Source organism: Pygoscelis adeliae, unplaced genomic scaffold (assembly GCF_000699105.1).
Source record: "Pygoscelis adeliae isolate BGI_AS28 unplaced genomic scaffold, ASM69910v1 Scaffold218, whole genome shotgun sequence".
NCBI lineage: Eukaryota > Metazoa > Chordata > Aves > Sphenisciformes > Spheniscidae > Pygoscelis > Pygoscelis adeliae.
This window is the reverse complement of record NW_008825433.1, coordinates 3,452,731-3,480,018: the sequence shown is the minus strand read 5'-3', so window position 1 is coordinate 3,480,018 and position 27,288 is coordinate 3,452,731. Positions and strand designations below refer to the sequence as shown.

General features: G+C 43.8%; 1 protein-coding gene across 1 annotated transcript; it reads left to right on the top strand.

Annotated features, from left to right (window-relative positions):
- Positions 1–3,119: 3,119 nt before the first annotated feature.
- On the top strand, positions 3,120–26,698 carry MRPS18A (mitochondrial ribosomal protein S18A). The gene is made up of 7 exons (XM_009331110.1): positions 3,120–3,124; positions 4,523–4,626; positions 4,775–4,806; positions 8,298–8,402; positions 15,404–15,527; positions 16,337–16,403; positions 25,897–26,698. Exons 1-7 carry the CDS (start codon positions 3,120–3,122, stop codon positions 26,039–26,041), a joined length of 582 nt encoding a protein of 193 aa, XP_009329385.1. The 3' UTR covers positions 26,042–26,698.
- The last annotated feature ends 590 nt before the right edge of the window (positions 26,699–27,288 follow it).

The window sequence follows — 27,288 nt, the reverse complement described above, 5'->3', positions numbered from 1 at the left end:
CTGGGTTGGAAAAAAAAAAGGCACTTAACATCTGGAAAAATTAAAGCTTTGGAAGTTTGCCGGTCTGATTGCCACTGTGTTGTTACAGAGTTTTTGTTCCTTATGATTCTCCCATGCAGCCCAAATATTAATTGCCAGAGATCAAATCTCAGTGCAAGTCGTTCAGTTGTTTTCCATCATTTTGACTTGCCCATATGGAACGTTCCCAAAATGTCAAAAGTCAATATTTTTTAAACACTGAAAATCTCAGAACTTAACATTTCTGTATCAGAAGTGATTTTCAGTGATCCTAAAGGTTTCTCCCTCTAACAAATGCCATCACTGAGGTATTTCAGCTGGTGTCAGCAATGCCACAGATACTGGGTATAAGAACAGTAGCAGTGAAAATATATAAGGAGAGGGGCGGGGGGAGAAACAGAACTGAAGTGCTCTTGAAAAAGGAAGTTAGATTAATTTTCCCACTGGATTTTTCTTGTTTACCCTTAGCTTGAAATCTTGGAAGGAAATGTAATGAAATTATTACTTGGTTATTTTACTTTGAAAAATAACCATATCCACTGGGAAAATAAGAAAACCTTAAAAATATAAACAAGTTATTTTCAAGTGAGTCGCTCATTCTCCGACCAGAGTGCCATCTCCCCCTGTTCTCTTTGCAGCATTTCCTTCTTACCATCTCCAGCCACCTTTTCATCCCCCTCTGCACTTCAAATTATTAATTTCTGTCCCAGTATCATTCCCCTCCTCCTCCACCCTCTAAAGTCTGTTTCAGAAGCTGGTTGTCACTTCTTCAGGGACACAGGCGTTTGGGGTAAGCTGCTGTTGTGTGGAATGGGCAGGCCTTTCCTGCTGGCGAGCATGTGGCCGCTCTCGACCAGGACACCTGATTCACGTATGTGAGATGAACCCTGCAGGACCCTCTGCGCCCTAACAGACTCATGGCACTGGACAATCTTCAGAAAGGTTTCTGTATTGCAGTGGTTGAGTAGGATGAACTGCATTTTTGGTGCAACATGATTGTTAGTTATTCCCTTCTCTTATTCAGACTTAAGGGGGTTTTGTCACTTTTGGTTTTTTACAATCAGAAATTTGATTTGAATTATCTGGACATTTTTTATGTAACCATAAAGTATTATTGTAATGTGTTCTTTCTGAGTATGAACTACCCAACAGGATAAAGCTGTAGAATCTGTGTCTTTCTCGCTACAACCAAGCATCCCTAGAGCAGTTCTCAGGATCTGCAGCATTTAATATACGTATATAGCCAACAAGTCGTTTTGAAGAGCTCACTAAATTTCCTCATTTAAAATCTTGGGTGATCAATTAGTGGACTTGAATACATTTCTTCTGCTTTTGATCATCCAACATCAAATTACAAGCTATAATAGAAATTCTAGACATCTTGCAACCTACTCGTCACCAGATTCAGAAGGTTTCCTGATTTTTCAAGAAGGGGGAAGGGAGGAAGGCTGTTGGATGCAAAGTGAACACTGACCTGCACTGACCCCTTCTGGAAAGCACCAAAAATGTACCATTGGAAACAAACCTGTACTGGTCCGGGGGGCGCATGTGGGAACTACGTGACCTAATAGCTTTTTCCATCTCGATTTCTATGACTTTTAATCATGTTTGGTTGGAACAGCCTCAGCCTTCATAAGCTATTTGCACGGGTAAGGCTCTGGAGCAGACATACATGTCATCCATTAGCATCCAATGGACCAGAAAAGGCCCAAAGGACCAGAAAAGTTGCTTTGTAGTTGGAAGTAGAAAATAGTAATACGTTATAGGAAATAAGAAAAATACCAAAACATATTCCATTTTTCAGACAAGAACAGAATGCAAGTTAGCATGAAAAGACAAATGGAGCCTTACAGAATATCGACAACGTCTAATACCAAAGCAGTTCAAACAAGGCAATACCATTTCTTTGAGAACAGTCCCATAAAATCTCTAGAGGCCATAAGCAATTAGGTTGTAAGTTTCTCATCTAAAATATGATAGTCCCTTGCTCCTGACCAGACCCACACTTGGGAGCGCAGGTTTAAGTTTAATTCAAAAGGAAAAGGAGTCATTCTTCAGTGGCCAGTGACATCCCGTTCCGTTCCTTGGAAACATCCAGTTTTTAAATAAAACTGGATGACCCTCCACAGTGCTGACAAATCACAGACCATGGCTGAACTGACTTACAGAAAGAAAATCACTTTCTTTTCTCTCTTGTGTACATGGACATAGTATTCAGGGCTATTTTTCTTTTCCCCTGAATACAAGGGCTTGATGAAATAAACACATTCAAAAATTATCTGCAAGAAATCAGAAATATGTCAAATTTCCAAACTTGGAAAGAGATGATGGGCTTCAACTCAAATTGGCACATGCTTTGTTTGTCTTCTTGGGACTCGATGGTCTGCATTGCTAACAGTTGTAGAAAATACTCAGAAAACAAAGAAAACATCTCGGGACAAGAGACAATTTGCTCAACCCAGAGGTTGCAGGTTTTTAAGAAAGGAACTATTTTCCATCTTTGCATTAAATTATGTGTCACAAATTCCTTTAGAGACAGCATTTGTTTGAAGGTAAGGCGAGCAAGCAGAGCACTTACTGTATCTGAACTATCACCATGTTGCTGGCCTTTTTCTGTCTGACCAAAAGCCATAATGCTGCTTAGGTATCTTCATCAAAAGTCCTATGACATGGAGAAATTCTTGAACAGCCCCTATAACCCTCTGTCTATATATCTTTACCATGGTGAGCCAGCACTGTGCTTACCAACTGTTGGTTCCTATCCCATGAAGAGAGTCACCCCTTTAGTTTTCCCCATCACAAGAGGCAAGGAAGCCAGCAGAAGAAATTGCATTTAATTTAAGCCATTGAATAAACTCTCTTGTCAGGTTGTTGCAGCCAAACTCCTTCCACTAGGATAAAACTCTCTATATAAAGAAAAAAAGAGAAAAAAACTCATAAAAACGTGACATCACTACACCACTGTGCCTAGCAATGTTCCTTCTCCTCATAAGGAAGTTATCCCTAGGCTGGATGGCAGTAAATATTTTGTTTGGCTCTTATGTTTAAGCTTTTGGACAAGCTAAGGATCACCCTGCTTCTAGAGATCATTATATAGCATAATGCGGTGAGAGAGGAAGAGGTCTCTTCCGGCAAGCATTCTTGCTCAATTTGTTTTCTGGATAACTGGGATGGCCCTGTTTTCATTGCTTGGCATAGAGCACAAGAGTCTGAACAGAAGCCCTGCCTTCATTCCCACTTCTTCAGAAAAGCCCGGAGTTGAGTGCTTAGATCTGCCATGGAAAGAGATTTGCAAACTGACTGTAACAAGAAGCAAGTGTAACACACAAGAGGAAGGAGGTGGAAGACCTCCTGAGACAGGAAGATCAAATTTTATTTCACATTAAATTTTACATTTATGTCACAATTTATATTTTACACTACATTTTAGCTAGAAACTCAGAAAAATGTACAGAACATCTGGCAAATACACTGTTGACCACTGATGGAATAGAACAGCATGAATGTCCATCACATGCACATGACTTCCAAGGGATTTTATCTCACTCCATTAGTTTTGCTTCCTGGATTTTTTTTAAGGAGTTGAAATGACGAAAAGAAAGCAAACAAGTGCTTGGGAAAACCCCATGAATGACCTTTGCTATCGAGTACACTTCAACTCAACCTTAAGTACGCTCTTCATGAAGATACAGCATTACCACCTAAAACAAATGGTTTGTTGGTATCTAAAGTCCCAGCTATCTGACGCCCCCTGAACTGGCACCTCTAGGCTACCTTCCACCAAAGGCACATGGAAGCAGCTAAGAGATGAGGCATGCTGAGGAAGATGATTGGAAAAGTGATCTTTCAGTAACCTACAAGTTGCTCAAGACCTGCCAAAGGCAAGTGATATTAAAACAAAAATGGAAAGCATGTAAACTGGACCGACTGGTTACAAGAGTAAGTTTACAGCCTGGCAGCATGCTGCTTCAAATCTTCACCTGCCGAATTACACGAGCCAGTGCAGGAACACGCACTGACCTCAGCATCCATGGCAAATACAGATGTGAAACTGGCAGATTTGAAACAAGCCCCTTCCCTGCACCCCACAGCTGGCCTGAAACACCCCCTGATGCAGCAGTCACCCTGGAGCCCATCCAAACAGAGGAGCCCCTCCACCACATAGTTTAAGCTAAACCACCCCTTGCTTTTCCTCTCACTGGAGAGACAGGAGAGACTCAGGAGCCGTGGCAGGAGTGTAACTCAGGCCTCCATAACACAAAGCCAGCACTACCTCTAGGTTCATCTCCACCCCAAGCTGATACAAGCTCAAAAAAAACCCCAAACCCAAAAACAATAACAAAAAACCTTAAAACAAACAGAAAAACAAACGAAAAAATAAGGAAAACCACCCCAGGGGAAAGATGCTGGGCAGGGGAATAACAGCCTCCCACCTCCTCCTCCTCCTCCTTCCCCTCAGGTAACAGGGGCGGGGGAGAGACGCTCATCAAAATGGCGCCGGCAGGGCCCCGCCCCCCCCCTGCCTGCTGCGCGGGGGTTTGAGGCGGTTGTTCACCGGGCTCTTCGGAAACGGTTGGGCCTCGCCGCCGGCCCGAGCCCTCCGGGAGGGTGAGTCCGGGGGCTGCCCTGCGCCCCGTTGCCTCATCGCGGTCGGGAGAGACGGTTGTGTTGACTGTATTTCACCCTCTCCCCACAAAAATAGTTTCTTTTAGGCTGAATAACTCTCATTTTGTTCTCTCATCTCTTTTTTTTGCAGTTGTGGAGGTGACTGAAGGCAACACGACCACAGTAAGTCCCTGCACCCCTTTTCCTCAGTAGCTGCCCTTGCCGTCGTTTCTCCCTCCTTCAGCCTCCCGTCGTGTGTGTGTCCGTCCGTGTGTGTCCGTCGTCGGTCGCTTTTCTGCCTGGAAGACATCCCAGGCTGTGAAGGCAAAACCAAGGGTGCGTTGCGAGTGCGGGTAAGCCGGATGGAGAGTTTGGCTGCTGAAGGTCAGGATCATCACCCTGTTGCTGGTGATGGGCGCCTCCTGTCAGAGCCACCCAAAAGCACCAAACCCCTCACCGCACCCCTGGTAAAGTTGGAAGCCCTGACCAGAGGCATTCGGGACCCAAACCGCAAGAGGCAGTTCTTCAGGTGGGTTCGTTTCTTAAAGTAATGATACTTGGCATCGTCTCAAGTGTGGGCAGGCACAAAGGAGGTTTGCCCAGTGGCTTTGTCACTTCACCCTGGGCTGGCAACGTGATGTGGCATCGCAGGATGGCTCTGTGCCAGCTGGGTGCCACACAGATCGCTTGCCTTTGATCTGTGTTGTGTTTGTTAATCACTATGTGTGCCATAGTGACTGCAGGTGATACAAAGCTTGCATCTTCTAATGCATTTGGTAAGAAAAAATTTTCAATGAAAGGGGTATCATCAAAGGAAGGCCTTAAATACTAAAGGAAAACTGCTCCTGAAAATAAAACGGAAGCTCTGAAGCAACTGATAAAGAAGAGCGTTTTCTCAGCTACAGTTTAAGACAGGAAGGAAAAGACCAAAGCAGTAGAATTAGAATTTTACTTAATTAACAGTCTGATCTGTTGCACTTTATCAAGAGAATTGTCATTTTTTAGAAGAAGCACTGAAATTACTTGCGGGGGGAGGATATTGCATTATTCTGCTCACATTACATATGCCAGTAGCAATCTATGCCTTGGCTGGAGACAGGTAGCACAGATATTTTGAAATGTGTAAATACAACGAGGAGAGTGGAGCAGGAATTATTTGGGAATAGCTAGAAGACAGTGCCCTAAATGCTAATCTATATATACGTAAATAATAAGGAAGGGACAGACTTTTTTGCTTGCTAATGAAACAGACAAAACCTGGTTGTTCATGCCTTTGAAATTTTAATTTCCCTCTTGTCGTATTTGTATTAGTGGACATTGTCATGTTTGAAACCTGAATGGAGCAGGTTACTTATATTTTAGATACATAATATCAAATAGAATATGGCAGTTAGCAAGATCTCTAAGACTGTCAACAAAAAGAAGTTTGAAGTGTGACAGTAGGTGTGACGGAAAGTCTCTTTTTCTTCTCTTCAAGTGCCAGACTACTAATCTTTGCCCAGAGACCTGAAGAGAAGAGCTTGCAAGCATGCTCTGAAGTTGTTTTAACCAAAACAAGGGGGGAGTATGTACACCAACACAACACACACAGTGGATCGCTGTACTCTGCACTCAGTCAATTTCAAAGGGGATGTAAATTATAATCGCAAAGTCCCAATACATTAACTGAGGCTTGAAATAAAAAATGTATGCATTGCAGTAGCAGAGCCCTTTAGAAAAATAATTCTTCCTGGCCCATTGTAGAAGCATAAGGGAGATTTGGATATTTCTACTGTATAATATCCTAGCATCAATCTAGGGTCAGTCAGTGCCCCTAGATGTAACACATGGTGTAAATTGACCAACTGAAGGGCTGATGTGTTTCTCAGCATATCCTCTGGTCACTCCATTTATCCTACCAGCTCTACATCAGTCTTTTCTGAATCCATCTTTCTATACTCATCTTTCTATGTGTCCTTGCTTTTATCAGTATTGAAGGAAGTGTTTGATGTGAATGAGCTGAATGAATCCAGAGAAATCTGGATTTCATCAGCATACTAAGAATGTAGAGCCCCTATATTCCCTCTTAGTTCTCTAACAGAAGAAGAATAACTGAGTGGGTTAACAATATGAAAGTCCTCAGTAGCTGGGGAATAATTGCCAAAAACTGTACGCTGAAATTTATCTCAAGAAAAATTGATGTTGACATAGCATTCTGAATCTTTATTAATTTCCAAGATGGAATTACAGTCAAAGTACAGTCTGAAGCCAGACTGGCAAGAATCAAGACCAGATACACCGGCTTCCCAGAAAATAACTTTACCAATGAATAGAAAATTAGATACTGGCCTATATTTTATATTCATAGTTACTTTTTTGTTTTTGTAAAACTGGCTGTTCTACTTGTGGGGGGAGGAATCTTACTTAAAAATTGACAATATTCTCTCTCTTTGAGATACCAAGATGCTTGAACTACAAATAACTTATCTATTTCCATTTTGCCATCAGTAGACAAAAAGGACACAAATCCATGGTATAAAATAGTTCTGACAGTTCAGCTGGATGTCAGTGTCCCATACACACTTACAGAAAATGTCATGCTTTTCTCTTCCCAGGTTTTCAGGCAGAGAACCTGATGGTTCAGTCTAAATCAGTCAGCTTTTTTCTTAAAAGTAACATTGCATTCCACCCAGGGTTTCTTTTTAAACTCTCTGGTGCTTGCACTATTTGAGGCTGTCAGTTGGTGTTCAAAATCTGGTTTTAATCTTCATGTGACCAGAGGAAACTTCCAAAATATTTTGGAGAAAAAAATGGCTTAGTTTTATTCTCTTTTCTGTCCGTTCAGCTGCAATTTGAGATAGCTCTTGCTTCTATTCATAAGTCCTCAAAAAAAGACAAGCGTGCATGTAGAAAGAATTCATATTCCTAGCATATCTACATTTAGAAAACAAATTTCTCAAGTTCTTCCCACACACACCTTCGACATCTCTTTGCATGTTACTTTTGAGAAAACTTGAGTGTTAGATGTCACCGCTTTGTAGTGATATAGAAAAGATTATAAAATGATCTCCTAAAGGAATTATTCAGGGAATTAAACTGGATAAAATATTGGTGTATTAAAAAAAAACCAAACCACCAAAAAAAAAAAAAACCCACAAACCCACAGACATCTCCTAACAGTCCTTTTTTAAATTTAACTTTTGCTCAGAATTTTCCCTGTTGGTGATTTATAATCTCACAAGCCCCTGCATGTTTTGGTCCACAACGTGCATCTGCTATTCTGTGACATTCTCATATTCCCAGAAAAAATGTGTTTTAAAGCTTTCAGCTAAAGGGCCACTACAATTTCAAGGCATAGTGGTTCAAAGGAGTACTGCGATAAATGGAATTCAGGCGAATATGAGAACTTCACACTGACTGTGAACTAGTTTACATTTAGTAAGACATATATAATAATTTACCAAATCGTTCTCTATGCCCCTTGGATTTGTTCTTTTCCCCATAGTCTGTGTGTATCCAAAGTGCTTGGTGTATCTATATATAAGCGAGTTGAATAATGCAGATACTGTTCCACTTACATCTGTGCAATATTGGTCAACATGTTGTGGACTTGAGGAAAAGTATTCCTCAAGTCACAGGTGCAGGTAGACATCTAACCTGTACCTGATCATTATATCCTTTGAATTGTTTCCTAGATTGAAGGGAGAATTATAGAGGATGCTGAAACACCAACTCCTCCAAACCCCTCTGGCCAGTGTCCCATCTGTCGCTGGAACCTGAAGCATAAGTACGATTATGTGGTAAGTTTAATGAAGGAGAGTTCCCCCATTCTCATAGCTAGATAAATATTGCTCTCAGACCTACATACCACACAACCTGCCCCTCTCATCTTTTGCTGGGTGTAGTAAAGATAGTTAACTCTATCTCTGCTTCTCTTGGGTGTAACAAGAGCTTCCTACATAGTAATTTTTTGCCTTGGCTGATGGTGTTCCTGGGAAAAAGAAGTATGAGCTCATATCAAATAGGAGGTTTGGAATTATACACACGGCATCTGATCTGAGAAGGCCATATATATCTTCTGTGCCCAGCTGCCTTTCAGCATTGCACTTCCAGGAGAATCAAACTGAAATGCAACGTTTAGTCAACTGATTCAGGCCTGTTCTAACTCCAGAGAGGCCAAAAGACTTGACTAGATCAATTCTATGTCTTCAAGCACTACAATTTCTCATTGGGTCATTGTCCACTAAGGTAATAACTGTTTTATGTAACTTTTAAAACTCTTGATTGGTATGAAGGAGAGCATACGTGTTTACATCCGTTGCAACAGAAAAAGTAGGTTTGATTCAAGCTTTTTGCAGGAAATGCTAATGAGATGTTTATTAACTAATGAGAAGATTACTAACACTAAATGTAGAGGATGGGAGGGAAATCCTGTAATGCTTTAAAACAAAAGCACAATAGTCAAGAACCCTTTAGAATAAGAAGCGTGAGATAGAAGATGCAGAATGTAACTTTACAAGAGGTCATTCAAACACAGAGTTTACAAAAGGACTAAGTGCCCCCTTGCAAGCTAAAACCCCAGTACTGGAATTAGAAAAGAAGAAAACCAGACAGGAACATGCTGTTACTAAGATAAGGCAACAGAAAACTCAGAATAAGTTAATGTCAATAGGATTAGGGCAAGAGAGATACAAATGCATCTGGAGGAAAAGAAATCTTTGTGAGAAAGAAAGTCCATTAATGAGAGGAGAAGGGAACTGAAAGCCACGTTGGCTGCAGAATGACTAAGCTGCTCGCATGCAGTCCTAGCGCGCACACACAAAAGAACAATTATGTTTTAATATCTAGGTAATAATTGCAATCTTGCAAATGTAAAACAACAGGAAAAAAACAGGTACAGAAATAACTTAAGCATTGAATTAGGTACAGACCAGCAGGCCTGGATTGCATGTAGCCCCAAGATCTTAAGGGAATTAGCTAACAAATATATTAGTTCACTTTTTTAAAGCATGAAAAAAATCCTAAGGAATCACCAGATGGCTTGAAAATAGCAAGTCAAATACCAAGCAGTTGAGAGAGAAATGAGAATGATGCTGATGATTACCACTTGGTAAATCAAACATTGCAAATTCCAAGTAAAATTGTATCAACTAGGAGTAAAAACAAATAATCTGTTGGATAGGACTAATTATGACTCATGAATTATGAAGAACATGAGTACAGAAATAGTGCCAGACAAAATACTTGCAATTACCCCAGGCAGGTGAAACAACAGATGTGAGATGTAAATGAAATACCAGTTTAGTATCTTTCAAAGCCTGTGTTGCAGAAGTTGTCTAGGATCTGAGTGTTGTCAGTGATTCTGACTCAGGCTGGATGCAATATTAAACAGTGAAATAAATTGGGGAAGGGAAGTATTTAGCGTTCTCTGGTCTGGTTTCCCAACAGTCTGGGAAAGCTAAAAATACAATTAATTTGCGGATGATAATAAATTAGGAGAAATGGCGAATACCATTAAGGTATGGAAAGTACTACAAAACCAGATCATGTTTGTTTTGTGTTGCCCATGTTTGAATGCAGCGATTTCTTGTAACTTTTCTTATGGTTGCTGAATTGTGCTGTGATCAAAACAGACCAATCACTTACACTGGAAAATACTTTCTTAGGGTTAATATAGTTTTATGTGACTTTTAAATGCAAGGAGTCAACAGCATCATTAAACTGGGTAGTTCTACAGGTTTGCAGAAAGCATTCCGTGAGTCACAAATTAACAGCTCCAGAGAAACTATAAACTGATGCTCAGGGATAAAATGAGCCATGGGAGCGGATTAGATCTTGGAAATTAATATGTAGACTCACTTTTTACTGTTGATTGTGGTAGAAGACTCTGTTGCACGTAGAGATAACAGTGCTATCAAGAACCAAAGATAAACCATTGTTTTAGACAGTGTGATGCTGTAGAGTCTGAGTTCCAGGATTAGAAAAGTATGCTGTTGGTCCCAGCAGACAATGTAAGGCGTGAGTCTTAGGTGTGTTTGCAGAGTGAACAAGGATTACGAATTTTCTTCCACACTTCAGTTTGATTCGTAAATCCTGATTTCTACTGTTCAGTATGGAGGCAAGAGAAAACCAAATGTGAGGAGAGATCCTGCAGCCAGAGTCTTGAGAATCATTGTTGAGACTGTTCCTAAGAAATTGTGGTCCCAAGAGACAAACTAGGAACATGTCCATCCTGGCTGTCATGTAGTTTTTGAATGCATATGCATCTGGTGTATATATATCCAGTACTCCTGCTGTAGAGCAGAGGAGAACCTGGACAAAAAGCTAAAGAGGGCAGTGCGGACTGGTACTTCAGAATTGTAGAAGTTTCTTACCTTGGTATTTAGAAGCATTCCTCTGTGGGGCTGATGAGAACGAGGAGAAATTTCAGTTCTGGAGCAGACCACCTCTTCTGCTTGAATAAGTCCCTTACACGTTTGAATGCTTTGTACCAGTCATGAATTTTCAGGCTTTTAAATGTTAAGGTGAATAAAATCTCCCTTTTCTGCACAAAAGCACGCTCTGCTATTTTTTGCTGCAGCAGTGATGAGTAGCAGAATCTTGAAATGCTTAAATAATAAAGTGCAGGCATTTAACTGTGTGAGTAATTACACAGTGGCACAATTTACTCACTGGTGGTTAATTGTCCTAAAAGTCTGTAAATTGAGAACAGCTATTTTTGTTAAAGATATAGCCTAGTTCATACAGCATAACCTATAATCTGTGCTTGGTAAGAGATCAGAATAAATGGATCACAGTGGTTCCTTTGAGATTGATAAGCTGAGATCAGTCAATTGCACAGAAGGGAAAGTGTGAGCTTTTTTGCTTGGGACGCTTGTAATTGGACTGAATGAGGCACTATGAAAAGGGAAGTGTTGAATTAGCCCCTGAGGGAGCTGAGTAATATGACCTCATAGGACTTCCCTTTTGTCATGTGCAACTAGCACAGTCTAAAGTAGTGGCATAATGAGTTACTTTGGCTGTCAGAGAACTGGGGGACCAATGTCTCCAAAGTTGTTAATCAACTGAACAGGCATTGTGAGCACTAGCAGGTCATGATTCCAACCTGCCTCAGCTGTGGTGCGGAGGGCTGCAGTTGTCTTTGCCAGTTCAGTCCTTAGCCTCTGCTGAGGCTCAGGATAACAGAGCCTAAGGTATAAATTCCCAAAGTCTGTGGTCTGTCCATTGAAGCTGAGAACTCAGTTGATTTTTTTTCATATCCATTAAAGATAATTTATTTTGGTCATTGTCAGGATGCAACTGGATTGAAACCTGCAATCCTGTTCCGAAATGCCTGGAGAATGGTGTACAGCTTCCAGGAGTAAGGGAGAAAGGAAAAATTAGACTCTTGCGTTAAGTGGAAATAATGACTGGCAGACTTGTCTGATACAGCCCAGTAGTAATTTGGCTACACAGACAGAACTCTTCTTGTGGTAAATGAAGGTTTTAATGAATCGCATGTAACCAGTCAGGGATCCTGCTTTTCAAAGTGTCTGCGGATATTAAAATGCAGAGATGCCTCTGCATTTTGGTTGCCATCCATTCACAAGAACGTGCTGTACATAGTGTTTCGTTTAGCAAGTTTATCCAGCCCTTTTAGAGGTGAAGGCTAAACTTGTTTTTCATTTTCCCCCTTACCCACTTCAAACATCATTAGCCTGAGTAGGCAGTAAATATGTCATCTTGCTTTGGCAGCAATTAGGGGAAACCAAACTGCAAGCTTTGCCTATTAGCCCTAGATTAATTCAATCCAAGTTGTTTTCATCAAATGCTGCAGATTACAGGGGTGGGAATCTGGGTCCAGCCTCATGGGAGCTGTCCAGTGATTAAAGTAAATCCGTGGTTACAGGCTTGGCTGTCCACTAGCACAAAATGTGAATTTCATGGAACATGACGGCACCATGAGAACTTGCCAGACGTATTTTTTCTTTGACCCACTCCAGATACTTGTTTGCTTCCCTCCACAGCTGCCCCATAAAGTTGGCTGTACCTGTCTGCTTTCTCCCTGTGGTAAGATGCATCTGTGCAAGTACTCTGGGAGAGGCATCTGGCCTGTTAACTGTGGGGATCTTCAGAACTGGACAAACCTTCTGTCGAGTGTGCAGCATTTTAAGCCAAATGGCGTGAGCGTAATTTGGAGCTGCAGCGGCTTGGACATAGATGATTTCAGTTAAGAAATGACTGCCACACAAGGGTGTTGGTCAGTTGGTGACACTGTTGGTCAGAGATGATAACAGAGAACGGATTTTCCTGATTTTTTCCACAGGGAGAAAAAGAAAGACTATCTCCCTTTGCTTCCCACCTCCCCCCTTTGCATGGAAACACTTGATAACAAGCCTGTGACTCCATGAGGCGTGGTGGTAATATGAGAAATCACTTGGACCACACACACCCTTCACAACAGCCTGTGGCCTACTTAGGCTTTCACGGCTGCAAAGACTGGAACAGCTTCAAACTTGCCATCAGCTCCCTTTTTCCTCTTCCCCACAGAGTAATGCAGCAGGCGAGTAGAAAAGTCTAGAAAGTTTTTCTCTTTCTAGGCATTTGGAGCTGAACAGCCCTTTTTCGCTTAGGGAAGTGATATGTTTGTGCTAAACGGCAAATTGAGCTGTTGGTGATTTGGAGAACTGGATGGCTAAAGAAGAGGAAAAAAGGGGATGGAGTCTTGCTCTGATTTCCTGAATCCAATCCAGTGCATTTCAGGAGTGGCCGAAAGTCAGTGCCCTTGGACTGTTTGGCTGGCCTCTGTCCAGTTTCCACCAACGCAGCTGGCACCAGCTGGTCCCCTGGTTACTGTTCTCATTGGCAAGGCCATGCGTTAGCTGGGCTGAGGACACTTCGCTTCTGTTTTAACCATAGATGGCCTCTCAGGAGCTTGCTGTTAGTTGCTCAGCTGTGCTCTTCTTGTTCTTTGGATACAACATCGCTCTGGTGGTTGGTACATCATTTTGTATCAGTGAGAAGTTGCCTAACCTGCTGTGTTTTCAAAGGAGTTGGATCTGGAAATCAGTCAATACATTCATTGTAGACAAGTGGAGGTAGAAAGGAAGCCGGATAAGGGAAGAGGGAAATTGTGCATCATGATGATACTAGTGAGGGTGGGATTGAAGGCAGGGAGGGGGAAGGACAAAAACAAACCACAAAACAAACAAAAACCCTCTAAATTTTGACTGCAACACTTGTATGACAGCATCTGTCAGAATCAGCCAGAAAGCCATGCTGAATTCCAGCAGCCCCCTTCAGAGCTGAGCTGGTCTGGCGCAGTGGGAGTCGATGTAAAATTCCTAGATAGCTAGGTTTTCTGAATATTCATTTTATATCCACTTGTGATTGTTTGCTTTTGCAAGGGTAATAGATGAAGCTAGGAATGCTCCAGGGAGCTTTTTGTAAAAGAGCAAAGATAGGGGGATGGGAGCAGGTCTGCAAATCTGTGAACAACAGGCAGAGTCAGGGTCACCCAATGTGAAAAGCAACAAGCACTCTTTGTTCTTGCCCATTGCCCTAGATGGGGGGGATGCAAATTGCTGACATACCTGGTTTGAATTCTCATTCTGTTGGGGTGCTCACTGGCAGGTCCCTTCCAGCCTGCAGGCAGCCTTTGCATGGTCCAGCTACCTCAACTATGAACGTGTTTACAACAGTGGTGAAGTAAACTCTCAACCAGCAACAAGTCTATCAACAGATGGGGAAAAAAACAAGCACAGAGTCTCCAGAGGCCCTGTGGGCCAACTTATACTGATGTCAGCATGTCAAGGGGACCTGCCTATATTGGCCTGAGGGGTACATTTGCAGTGGTGCTATGTGTGGGAATGCAGAACACGTATCTAAATACTGGGCTGTTGTACTATGTACAGTTAATGGGACACTTGTGCAACAGCTATTGCTGCTGTGTTTAAAAATTTGTCATCCCAGCTCTGTGATACTATCTGATCCTAGAGATCTCTTTGTTTTTATTAAGTGTGCTTTACATTTCTAGAGCTCTTAATTGGAAAGGTCAACAGCAGTGTAATCTAAATGATTCTTGAATCACAGACAAACCCTCGGCATGCTCTGAGTGCTCCTTCCATCCAGCATGGCTGTCAGAGCCTCACCTCATACACGCACAGTCGAAGGACTGAAGGCAGCAATTTATCCTATTAGGGCTTTCTCATCAGCACACGTTCTTTTCTTACAAAAAGCTTCTTCGTGCGAGTTCTTGGACCATTTCCCTGCTCTCCACCCCTCCAGAGAGACATGAGGGAAGTTCCACCATGGGAAACTGGATAAAAGTTTGAGGAGTAGATAGCAGAGAACAGTCGTGCTCTGAGGGAACAAGGAGGGGGCCAGAGGTGATCTAACATATCTGTGACCTTTAGGATAGCAGCTGTTGATGGCATTTCAAGTTGTGTAAACACTGTCCATCTGTAGGACTTGTGTAACTGTGCCTGAGTACCTAGGACACATTATCTTAGCTAGAATCTTGGAGCAAGCAACAGTGAAGTAGCAGGAATTGCAGCTGACATCATGTGTTTACACTAGTGAAGTCAGGGGAAGACTCAGACCATCTGAGTGACCTTACTGAGCTAAGCTGGCAGGCGGAGTGACAGCAAGCAAAAGCCGCTTGTTGTCAGGCTGCAGCCAAAATGCGTAGGAAGGAATCATTGTTTTGTTTTGCTTTGTTTTGAGTTCTGTACACAGCACGAGGGTCAGCACAACACCTAAGAATCACAGGAGTTAAAGTAGCTGTAGCACTGATGGTTTTGACCTTCTCTTGCTCTCTCAGGACGTCTTGCTGCTGAGTCAGTTTATCCGTTCTGATGGAGGGATGCTGCCACGAAGGATCACAGGCCTCTGTTTGGAGGAGCACAAGAAGATTGCTGTCTGTGTGCAGATGGCTCACCGTGCAGGTACCTAGCCTCCTCCTGAGACAACCCCTTACTGTGGGGTACCCACAGAACCCCTTGAGAGGGATCTCCCACCCAATTAGTATAGCTCAGTGAGATGTCATTGTCCAGTCACCCATCAAACTTGTTAGGGTCCAAGTGCTGGGACAGGATGATGGACCAGAGACTGCTTGTTCCACTTTCTATGTGTCTTGGCTCCTGCCTTGGCAGCAGATGTAGATGAATCTACTGTTGCAGAAAGACCTGGGAAGTGGCTCAGTCTCCAGTAACTAATGATTAAATACCAGCTTCTGAAATTACTTGATTTAGCATAAGTTTGACTTACCCCGTTAATAACATGCACCTGTCTACCATCTGCCATGTGAAGACTTTTTTGCTTTACCCTAGGAGTTGGACCCAGGTTGACACAGTCAGAGTATTGTGCTGATCTTTATGCCTGGTACCTGAGTTGTATCCAAGTTAAATGGAATGAGAATTTTAATAGTCAGATTTTCATCCTGGAGATGGAATCTGATGGGACACCAATGCCCTATGTCCTCTCAAAAAGCCTCTTCAGTGATCCCAAGTGGCTGTGTCTTTGGTGTGTATTTCCTCTGTATGCCCAGCAGAACCTCCTAGCTTCTCTTTGGCTGGGGGGCAGGTTCAGCAATGACTAAAGATAAAATACCCTTTCTACTGTATTTGAGTTTTTGCTCCGCTGTCCCAGTAAGGATCTGGGTTGCCTGGCTTACGAGGTGTAATGTAACTTTTGGATGCTGTAGAGGCAAGGAGGCACAGCAAAATATTCTCACGCCTTTCTTTTTCTGTTTCAGGTTTGTTGCCAAACCACAGGCCTCCACTTCCTGAAGGGCATATTCCCAAGAAACCCATGCTCAACAGGTGAATAGTCTTGTCTTTCCACATCTGTTTTTTTCAGGAATAGGTTGGAAGAGGAAAAGCAGTTCCTTATAACTGGGTAAAACATGCCTCAGGCAACAGGGCTCATAAAGAGTATTCATAGCATTTCAGAGAAGGAAAGTCTGTCACGATATTCTCTTGCCAGTCTTTTAAGGGCATCTCATTCAAACCATTTATCCACACAGGTTTAAACTGCCACACATGTTAGAGTCTGCCATCCCTTCCTCAGCTGCACTCACCTTCTCATCACTCTCAGTAGGGCAGTCACAGGAGGATGCCACAGAGATGGAGTCACAGCATCACAGTGTAGTTGAGGTTGGAAGGGGCCTCTGGAGATCGTCTAGTCCAAGCCCTCTGCTCAAGCAGGGTCACCTAGAGCAGGTTACCCAGGACTATGTCCAGTCAGGCTTTGAATATCTCCAAGGATGGACCTTCCGCAGTTTCCCTGGGCAGCTTGTTCCAGAGAACCCCACCCTCATAGTGAGACTGTTTTCTTAGGTTCAGACAGAATGTCTTGTGTTTCAGTTTGTGCCCATTGCCTCTTGTCCTGTCACTGGGCACCACTGGTAAGAACCTGGCTCCGTCTTCTTTACTCCCTCCCTTCAGGTATTTATAAACATTGGTAAGACCCCTCTGAGCCTTCTTTTCTCCGGGCTGATCAGTTCCTTCTCTTTTAGCCTTTTGGTGCCTAGGAGGGGTACCAGTAGTGAGAGGGGGGCTGAGCAGTCAGCAAGGGCCCATCACAAGCCTGTTCCCCTCTGTCTCATCCCTGTTTCCCCCAGTCAGCGATTCGCCCTCCGCCTGCCCTTCCTGTGCAACAGGCTTTCTTCCCCCTCTCTGGCCTAAATGGCCCCTGGCCTTTGGTGGGCAAAGGGAAAGCCTGCGGCTGCCTCCTGCACTGTGCTGGGCGCTCAGAGGTGCTAATCCCCCGTTTATGACCTCACACTCTGTTTCCATGGGGATGTCAGAGCAGTTTATGAACCTCGCATTAGCAAGCCATGGGGTTACCAGAGGCCATGGGGCTGTTGCTGGGAGAGCTTAGGCTGCAGGGCTGGGGGTGGCTGGAGGCTCTTGCATTTCAGGTCTGACTCTCTGCAGTGGAGATTTGGGGCAAGCTCTTGGAAATATCCCATGAATACTGGCAGGCTGCACACTGGGTATCAGTGAGGATCAAATTAGAGGACTCTACATTTGATGCACCCTGTAGCCATCAGATGCTTCAACTCTGAAAACTTCTTTCCTATGTCTTACAAGTCTTTGGGATTCTTTAGTAGCTGTGTCTATCTAGCAGCTGTGAGGTGGAGCACATTATCTAGTTAGCATTCACATAGCAACCCTGCATAGCAGGTTGAGACAGGAAATGGTAAATCCTGTATCTTGCTGGAATCACACCAGGACTCCAGATCTAATGCCTCAACTCTCATAAATTGTTCCATAGACTTTTAGTGAGAACAAAGAACGGACACCTCCGGATACGTTCTACGTGCAAGTAGGTGTGCTACACCTCTAAAATTAAGAGATGTAAATTGGCGATTAGTATCCAAGCCCTCCCTATTGCATTGCTAATCCCTCCCTACACCACCCTTGTTTTTCTCCTCCCAGCAAGGGAACTTAGCAAGCAGAGTGGAAGCAGAGTTTAGAAAAAGAGAGCAGAGCTGTTGCTGAGGAGATGGAACAGCATTGAAATAGACAGGCTTTGGGATCTGGATGGAGACAAGGGAATGGGATCAAGAAATCGGATTGAAAGTTTTGGTAGTGGGGCTGGAACTAAACAAGTGAGTCCCAGAGCCAGGATAGACTGCAGGGGTACTTGAGGAGTGTTCCCTTGGTCCCTCATGATACTGTCCTCTCAGCCTGCTGGAAGGGGGAAAAGCTCTGCGTGTTGGAGCCTTGCGAAATCTTGGCCATTGCGGTTCTGTGAGAGTTTTGACTCTGCGTACCCCCACCTGCACTTCCCGCATTGCGCTCTGGAACAGTAGCTGGCACCACCTAAGGCAGGAGATACAAATGGCTTCCTTCCTCTAGCCTGAAGGGAGGACTGAAGGGTACCCACATGCTGAAAACATTCATCCAGTACTTACTTTGGGAATGAAGCCAGAGCTCTTATCAAAAGTTTCCCACATAAATGACTTGTCCAAGCTTACCTTGTCTTTGCCTCTGTACTTGTTTCTAAAGCTTTCTGTAAGTCCGTAGTAATTGGGAAGCACTCAACCAGTGGTGCTGCCAAATGCAAGTGAGCTGGCAGGGGAGGACAGGGGCAGAATTGGGCTGGGACTTTTGAGTGGAACAAGCTGCCTTGTTCAGTGCCATGAGAACATGACCAGGTCATCCTCTAATCCTGTCTAGTGTAATATCAGCACTGTGCACCTAACTTAGCCTGTCCTTTCACTGCGTTTGTGTCTGCTGGGTTTTTAAGTGTCAGTCCATAAAGGGATGAACAGGATGTACAGAGAGCCTATTGTAGCAGGCAGTACATTGCTTAGTTAAGTGACATATTTTTCCAGATCCTTGAGCTTCAGCTCTTCTTGAGATCACTGTATTGGCTGCTCTAGTCATCTTCAGCTCTCTGCTTAAATTAAAGAGGTAACAGTGCCTTTTTGCACTGCTGCTGTAGCCCTGGGAATGCCAATGGGGAGAAACTGAGGTGCCCCATAATATGCTTGCACCCCTTGTTAAAGCTCTTCCAAGACAGGAACACAGGTAATGTACATTCCTTAACATCAGTTTAACCAGCCCTTGTGCTCTCCACCTCTGCCTGCAGTGATGGATTTTTCCATGCTCCACCAGTGGGTCTACTCTGAGTGTGGTGTTGAAATAATTCTCTTCTGCACCCCATCCCCTCCAAAATAACCCTCACCAGCCACACTTCAGGAGCAGACTGAAGTGCCCACATGGTAGATGCTGGAGTTATTGAATTACCACCAGCTTCTTGAGGGATCTTTAACCTGATCTGTGAAGGAACCAGGGATCCTGGGACAGCAGCTTGCCCATTGCTGTGCACTGATGCTTGCAAAGGTGAAAGAGGCATCACCTGCTTTGCTGTGCAGCAGTCTGGTCCTCCTTGGTCAAAAGAAAGTAGTCATGCAGAAACAAGTCAGCAAACAGAGACAAACTTGCGTCAGGACTGCAGACTGAGATGGATAGTTCTCACAGGTGGGCTAGTAGTATCCAGTATACTGAGACTTCAGTCTATTCTCCCCCTCACTCATCTGCACTTACTCTCTTGCCATCAGGAGCTTGCATTGCACATGGAAAAAAGCTTTGCATACAGAAGACAGTTCCTGCTATACTGTTCTAAAATAGGAAGGTGCAAGATGAAAAGAATAGACAGAGCACTGTAGAGGCGTATAGTCTGTCCCAAGTCTGTGACAATAAGCTTTGCCCTGCTGAAGGACAGCATTTCTCTCAGTACTATCTGTACTTTCGTGTGCTCACCCCTTCTGCCCTGAAATTCCTCTCATTGCCCCCCTGTAAGCAGTCTGTTGTCTCTTCACTCTGAATTGAGAAATCTTTCACTTTTTTAAAGAAGGGACTTCGGAGAAGTCACTGGCTATTCCAGATGTTACCCCACATACTTCTGTGAGAATTCCTACCATCTGGGGACAGAAAATCTTACACTGAGCTGAAGAATGTTTTGCTGATGGTAGAGCTCCTGACATTAGACTACACCATCAGCTGCTAGAGTGACAGGACCAAGATGAAAGCCTAAGATAACCTTAGGGACTGATCCACTCACACCACCTGAGACTGAAGGAGATTCATTGTGGGGAGTGTAACCTGAAGTGGGAGTCAGAGCCCAGCACCTCTACCATAATACAGACCTGAGCATTCACTTACTGCATGTAGACTCTGTGGATGTTCTGTAGTCCCAGAGCAGCAGCCCCTCCCTGGCAGAAGTCTGGCAGATTACTTCATTCGGATGAGCAATCCCTTTCATTTCTCTTCAGTCTTGCAAAGTTCTGGTTGATGCTCCCTTTGGCCAGGCTTCTTCCAAGGTTGTGTCAGTATTTTTGAGAGCAGCTTCATCTGCTGCCGAAAGAGGGACAAACCAGCCTGATGAAAAACTGCTTTGTCTCTGCTCTTTGCCCCTGAGATGATGTACAGGCCAGCTGCATAGGAGGAGCTCTCTGGCTCCTGGGCAAAGGTGCTAAGGAAGTACATAAAGAAGGGATGAGGCACTCTGTTCATTTATACGTTTGAGAGCACCAGTAAAGCTGCTCCTCAGCTTTTCCTTGGCTGCACTTGTGGCTGTCTTGGCCAGAATGTTTGGCCTATGTCACAGTCACCCTGTTTAAAGTGAGCCTGCTTCAAATACAAAGTGTCTGGCATGCACTGGCTATCACCTAACTGAGGTTAAAATGTAACATGCCACTGTATGGAACTATCAGCAAACTGTCTTGTTTTAACAGAGGTCAGGGGTGCTGCCCTGCCATTGATCTAGTGATGTGAAGTGTGGATTTATCATCCAGAACCTCTCTGCCTGCTCTGCCCCTCCAGAAGGTGCTCTTCTGGTGCTTACTCAAGAATGTTTTCCAAAAAGCAGAATCCCTGCTCTATTTTCTGAAGTGCTTTTATTGTCTCCATTGTATGAACGTTGGACATTCCCTCCTACATGTCCCAGATTTCTCTGCAGAGAGGTAAGAATTTCCCTGGTTTGCACTGGGTCGCTTGGCAGCTGGCCTCCCCCTACCCACCCCATCTCCTGATCCTGTTTCTACTACTGGAATGCAAGAGGAAGAGCAGAATGCTTTGGGAAGTAGAGGCCTGCATATCCCGCCTTGTTCTTGGTCATCCAACTGTCTAGCACAGTATGGGATCACCCATCCAGGATGTAACGTAACATAGAGGAGGAGATTGGTAACTGCAGAAAAAGGTATAACATGAAAGTGAAATGCCAGTTTGAGCCAAGCTGTGTGGTCCTGGGGGTGGTAGGAGACATGAGAACACCTTGTGGTCAGAATTCAACTGGGGAGCACTCCACAGCTCTCTCTTCTACTCCCTGCAGCTGGGACACTGTCCAGGTGAGACCTACCATGATATTTCTTGGACTTTAGTTCTTTGCCTTTTTGCTTTCTGCCTGATTTGTTTTTGACAGTGATAGCTCATGAATGTTATCACTTAACTGCTTTACTAGCTATGGGTGCTTTTGAAGAAATATGGCCATTGGAGTACCCACATCATCCATAAACTCTTGAGTCTGCTGTCCTCCCCCTCTCTTCCATATCATTTGCCTGCAGAAATTAAACATGGAAAACCAATGAAGTTTACCCCCCGTTAACACAGAATTGCTCCCTACAGTTCATTTTCTCATGTTTGGCCCAGTCTGGAGCTTTCACTATTTCCAAGGGATGATTCCACAAGCAAATTTGTCTTGCAGCCAAGGATTGTTCCCTCATACTCAGCCTGAATTCTCCCTTTCATAACTTCCTGTGTTATCTCTGTGTCCATTTGTGCTCCAGCCTGGCATGTTCCAGTTAAGTGCTACAGAAACAAAATATTTTTACTAGCCCATGAGGCTTGAGGAAGTTGTCAGGGATTTCACCAGCACTGTGCAGAGTGACAGACTGTTCTCATATTCCAGATTCATGTGTGTACAGGCCACCACACACCAGAACCATTTGGGAAACGGTCAAGCACAGCTGCAGGTCAAACTTCTGTCCTTGCTTTCAGGAATGGAAACCTGAATAGCTCAGCAGTTTTCTTTCCAGCGTGGAAGTTATCGCATGGACCGTGTGGACTAACACTTTATCCAGAACAGTCTCTGAGTTCAGGCCAGCATCTAGATGCTCTCTTAATGTGAATATAGCACTCATTTTCTTCTGGCAGGTCCAAAATATTGGTTAAAGCACAACACTGTGAAGTTGTTCCCTTTCTAAAAGGGCTTATGGAGTACTTGATTTTGAGTGCTCAGCTGCCACAGCATTTTCAGGTTCCTACTGGAAGAACAGAACTTGGCACAGATAACACCCAAGTCAATCCCTCCTCCATCACCTGAACTGAAGAAGTTGCTATGTGGTTGCTGCTAAGAGGCAGGTTCCATATGAACTCCTCATGAATTACAAAGTTCTCAGGCTCTGTGGACACCTCTTGTCCCTGGGAACAGAATCTGCTTTCACTGCTATCAGCATTTCACTCCAGCAGCATGTGGTTTCTCTCATCTGCATGGAAGCTGTGGTGTGCATAGCATGTGAATTCAAAAGCAAAGAGAGCGGCTGCAGGTGAGCAAAGCCAAGAGGTGTCATGGGAAGGGATGTGGCAGGGAGGAGGCAGTCTTGCCAGTACTTTGATCAAGTGCTTCCTGCAGTCTGTAGCCCTCTGCCTTCTGCTCTTAATCCAAACAAAAGCCAGATTGAAAAAGTTCAGTGAGGGTTCAGAAGTTCAGCCTTGAACTGCACCAACATGGCCTTTGCTTGGGCTGCGTGCAGGACTGCAGTTGCCCCATGGGTAGGTCATTTCTCTTACACAGCACATGGAAGCCCTGTGCCTACTCCTAGGTGTTAAATGGCAGCCTTTGAGTGGGAAGGCTTTGGGGCCCTCCTGCTCACTGAATAAAATCCATGGAAACGGACTTCCATGTGCCGCGGAGATTTTAGGCAATTGCAATGACTGCAGGTGACTAACCACAGTTGTTCCCATCCTGTTTGTATCTTGCCTTTTCCCATCAGGGAAATCCCATCAGGATTCCCATCACGCTTTATCCAAACTACTCATTTGTGCAGCTGGAGTCTAGGGATTCTGGCTGTTGACCAGGATCCTACTGTATTCAGGGGGGCAAGCAGAGCCCCAAGGTGAGTTGCCAGTCCCCGAGATTGGCAGTTCTGTCCCCCTTCGTCCAGAGGGCTCTGCACACTGAGATAACAGGTTAGGAGACTGTGGACCAGCTGCATTTTGGCACCCACGTGGAGGCTCTGTCCTGACAACCCTCAGCTGGTTGAGAAAATTCAGACTATCTGCCAGTGTGTGTTTGTAGGTTATTGTAAAAACTCCCCAAGACAAACCATGTGGTTGGATACAATGGAAAGTTGGGTGACTTGGCTAGAAAGGGGGGTACACTACCTTATACGGACAGCAGAGTTTGCAGAAAAGTCCTGTGTGCTGGGCTTTGAAGCTCTCGCATGTGAGTTTTGTGGATTGTTTTTACTCTCAGGGGAAAAAAAAATCTGTCTGTGAAACAGTAGGAACTGGGGTTAGTCAAAGAGGAAAAGGACCTTTGTAGACTGACTGCTCCCAGGCATCAGGCTTTTGCCACTGCTGAATCAAGGTAAAAAGAAAAAAAAAGAAAGAAAAAAGAAAGAAAGAGGCAGCAAACAAAATAGGACAAGTTTGAGTTCGGGACAAAGCAAGTATTAAAAGTGCTAAAAGCAAATGTGCTCCAGGAAGGGAAAGCGTCCAAATGTCTGTTTCAGCTAACAATGAAAAGCCCCAGCCTGCAGTCCCCAAAGGAAGCCAAAAGCCTGGACCAGAGGGCTGGATTAGACCTGCTCAAAAGAGAAATAACAAAAGCTTTAAAATCAGGCCATTACTAAATCCTCCTTCCTATGCAGAATTGGGGTGTGCACTTCCAGCCCCCACACAGAAACAGGGATTTCTTAAAAAGCCACTGTCTGCTAAACCTGCACACAGCATTGATGCGTATCTCACATTCACACATTCACTTCTCTCCCAGTGAGATCATTTATTATCATGGGAGCACTTTCCCGTAAGCATGTGGACACGTGACCAGAACTGCACTTGGCACACTGATGCATTAAAAGAATTTGGGATTTTTTTCCTCCTTCACTGTAAGTGCAGTCTTGCGATATCAAAACTTGCACTACAGACCTCCCCCTGCAGCAAGGGGAATGTGAAAAGAAGGACCTAGCCCCATGTGCCTGTCAAATACCCCCACAGCTTCTCCCAGAGGAGCTGCCTTGCCATGGTTCTTTGCCAGATTCCGAACTGGGGACCTGCGTTTGGACTCTCTGAACTCCCCTTGCATGTGAAATTAGAGACAGGAGAGTCTTTCCTACTTCCTGTCCCGATGTTGTTATGTAAGGGATTCCACTAATGCACTAGCGTAACATTAAAGGTCAAAAGGGACTAATTGAATGCACGCATAGGAGAACAGCGGCTGGATCTTGCTCTACGCCGACTCCCAAATCGCTCCTGCTGTTGCTTCTAGGTGTTTTAACTATCATAAACTCCTCAAAGCAAAAGCAAAGCATTTTGGAAGTGGCTTCATTTCAATGGCAGGAACCTCCAAATGCAATTGATTTTTCAATTTGTGCTGTTTGGGACTGCTGAGGAAGAAAAGTGCTAGGAAAATGGGCTGCTGTTATACAGTCTGTAGCTGCCTGGCATAGCAAGCTTTCTTTGTAGTTCCAAGGAATGTGCCAAATGCCTTCAAACAAATGCATTACATAGTCTCTGTCCAAAGTTCTTAATATCTCAAATTTGCACGATGCAAATAAAAGGTAACAAAGCTGTTCGGGGAGAGGATGACTCATTGAAGTTACATTAAGACCATGGGATTACTCAACGGAGGCATGCAAACATCGCTGGACAAAGTTTATCAGTCTGTTCCAAATTCTAATTTGTTGGAGCATTGTTTGTGCAGATTATGCTAGGGTTTTACTTTGGATCTTTATTGTCTGAAAAGACTCCTCTTTCTCTAAGGACCTCTATTCGCCTCTCTACTGGTAGCAAAAGATTTAAAGCCTAACAAAACTCCAGGCCACCCAGCCACAGCATAAGATTTCCAGTAACTGACTCTAGATCTGAAATCCCCTGCCTGTTTGCAAAGCCAAGTCTAAAACTTCAAATGGTAAAAAGCAGAGGATATTTGCCAGACGTTGCTCTTCACAGAGATTTGTAGTTGTGATGATAATTCCATTCTAGTACCTCTTACATTGTGGGTTCTGACTTCCTGCACCAGCAAGCTGCAATAGTATTGTACAGAGGATACTAAAGAAAATTTGGACATATGAAAATACAAGAGTAGGCCAGAAACCCATCCCATGCAGAAGAAATAACCGATTATCCTCTGAAAGTAAACAAATCCCTTTTTAGAGACTTTATTTCTCACAGAGTTTAGCCTTTGTAATTAGTTTACCTTATTGAGGCCAGCTGTTGAAATAACACCTCCCGTAGAGGCTGGATGCATTCAGTCTTGGACTTAGTTGCAATGAAGGAATTTGGCACTCCAGTTTAGCTACAGGTGGACAGCTTGCCAGCAGCCTGGAGACTACACCTGATTTGTAGGCTGGAAGTCAAGCAGGTGCCAGTGGGTTCAGTACAGACTTGCAGCTTAGAAGTTCCAAAACAAACAAAAATTCCTTTCCAGTGGTCTCTTCTGAATTGAGGGAGCTCTGCTCACGATTATTCCTTCTATAAAGCATGTGGGGAGGCAAAGGCTACAGCGCCTGCTCCTGCTTCAGTCGGAACCTCTTCTCAGTGATCAGTCTCAAACTGAAATACGTTTGTGTTGTTTTGACAGGTATCTGACCCGCTGGTCTGTCAGAGCTGCAAAGCCCATCTGGAGGAGGGGCCCTAAGTGGTGCAAAAAACCCATGCCAGTCGGACACCCTTTGCTGAAGGATAATGTCAAATATACACACAAGCCTCTCTATTTAAACCACTAGTGGCCAGAACTGGCATAGTCAGTAAGCACAGCTGTTTTCCACTGTTCTGCTTCTTTTGCAAGTTTGTCAGTATCTCCAATTTTCTTATTCCAAAACTGTCATTAGTACTCTATATTGTCTCCAGTGAATGAGCTGCGATCTGCTCCTCTAGGAGAATACAAGATTCAGCAAAGCAAAGTTCAATGTGTAGAATGATTTGGAGACAGCAGGAGGCAAAGACTTTTACCTCAAAGCCAGAAAGGATCTGAAGGCTTTTGTTTCATTATAACTGGGTTTGGAAAAGGATGTTTCCTTCTTTTTCCAGCAATGAATGGTGATTCCCCATTAACCTGTGTTTCAACTGAGATTTGCCTCATTTGGGCTTTTGTACCTGTGATACTGATGGAAGAAAAAGACTCCTGCAGCACTGTGTTTCCTTGGCAGTAACAGAAATTGTTCATGCCTACTGAAATGAATTTTTTTTTATAGTCTGTACTATGCATAATTTGCAGCAGAACACCTGTGGCAGTGGCAGACAGGCATGTGTGTGTCTTACCTGTCCCCTTCAGGATTCCTGGCTTGTGCTTCACTCCTGGATCTAGCAAATACAGAATGTTGACATTGTCGATGACTTGGCCTGGTTTTTTCCCCTTGCAAACACATTTGCCATAAGTCTTCCATGTCAGTGATATGGCTGCTTCCTGGGATAGTTTGGGGCTGATAGATGTGCATGATTTTCCATCCTGTAACTAAAAGGTGGCACCATTTCTCTCTCTGTACAGTACATGTATGCACCTTCCACCTACTGACCACTGCTACTTGAGAAGTGCTACTTATGGGCCTGGTATGAAAGGCTCATTAAATTTATCAGGGTCATTATTGCTTTGGCTCCATTTCTTTGATATTTATCTGGGGGCTACAAATCAGCACAGCTTTTTTATGTACTACTATGCCACTTAACCTTGTACTGCTTTCATCAGAATCATCTGCTAATACCTATCAGCATGGACAGGAACAAAAGGTAAGGATAAACCCTATTACCCTGGAAATAAAATTAGATTATAATGGTTCTTTTTAGCCTTACTTTGTGAAATGGAAGCCCTACATTGAGCCCCTTGAGCTGGCCAAGATCTTTTTGCTTTGGGAGACAGAGCCAAGACTTCATTAACTATACTGAGATAAAATCTCTGGCTGACCGTCTCTATTTTATGAAGCTTTTAAACCTACAGCCCTTCAGAAGGGAAAAGATTTTTCTTTCTTCTCCTACA

Bases quoted from the DNA above. Each gene is read 5' to 3' on its own strand.
- MRPS18A (XM_009331110.1), top strand. The intron at 4,627-4,774 runs GTGAGTCCGGGG...TTTTTTTTGCAG, and splicing joins GGCCCGAGCCCTCCGGGAGG to TTGTGGAGGTGACTGAAGGC. The intron at 8,403-15,403 runs GTAAGTTTAATG...TTGCTCTCTCAG, and splicing joins AGCATAAGTACGATTATGTG to GACGTCTTGCTGCTGAGTCA.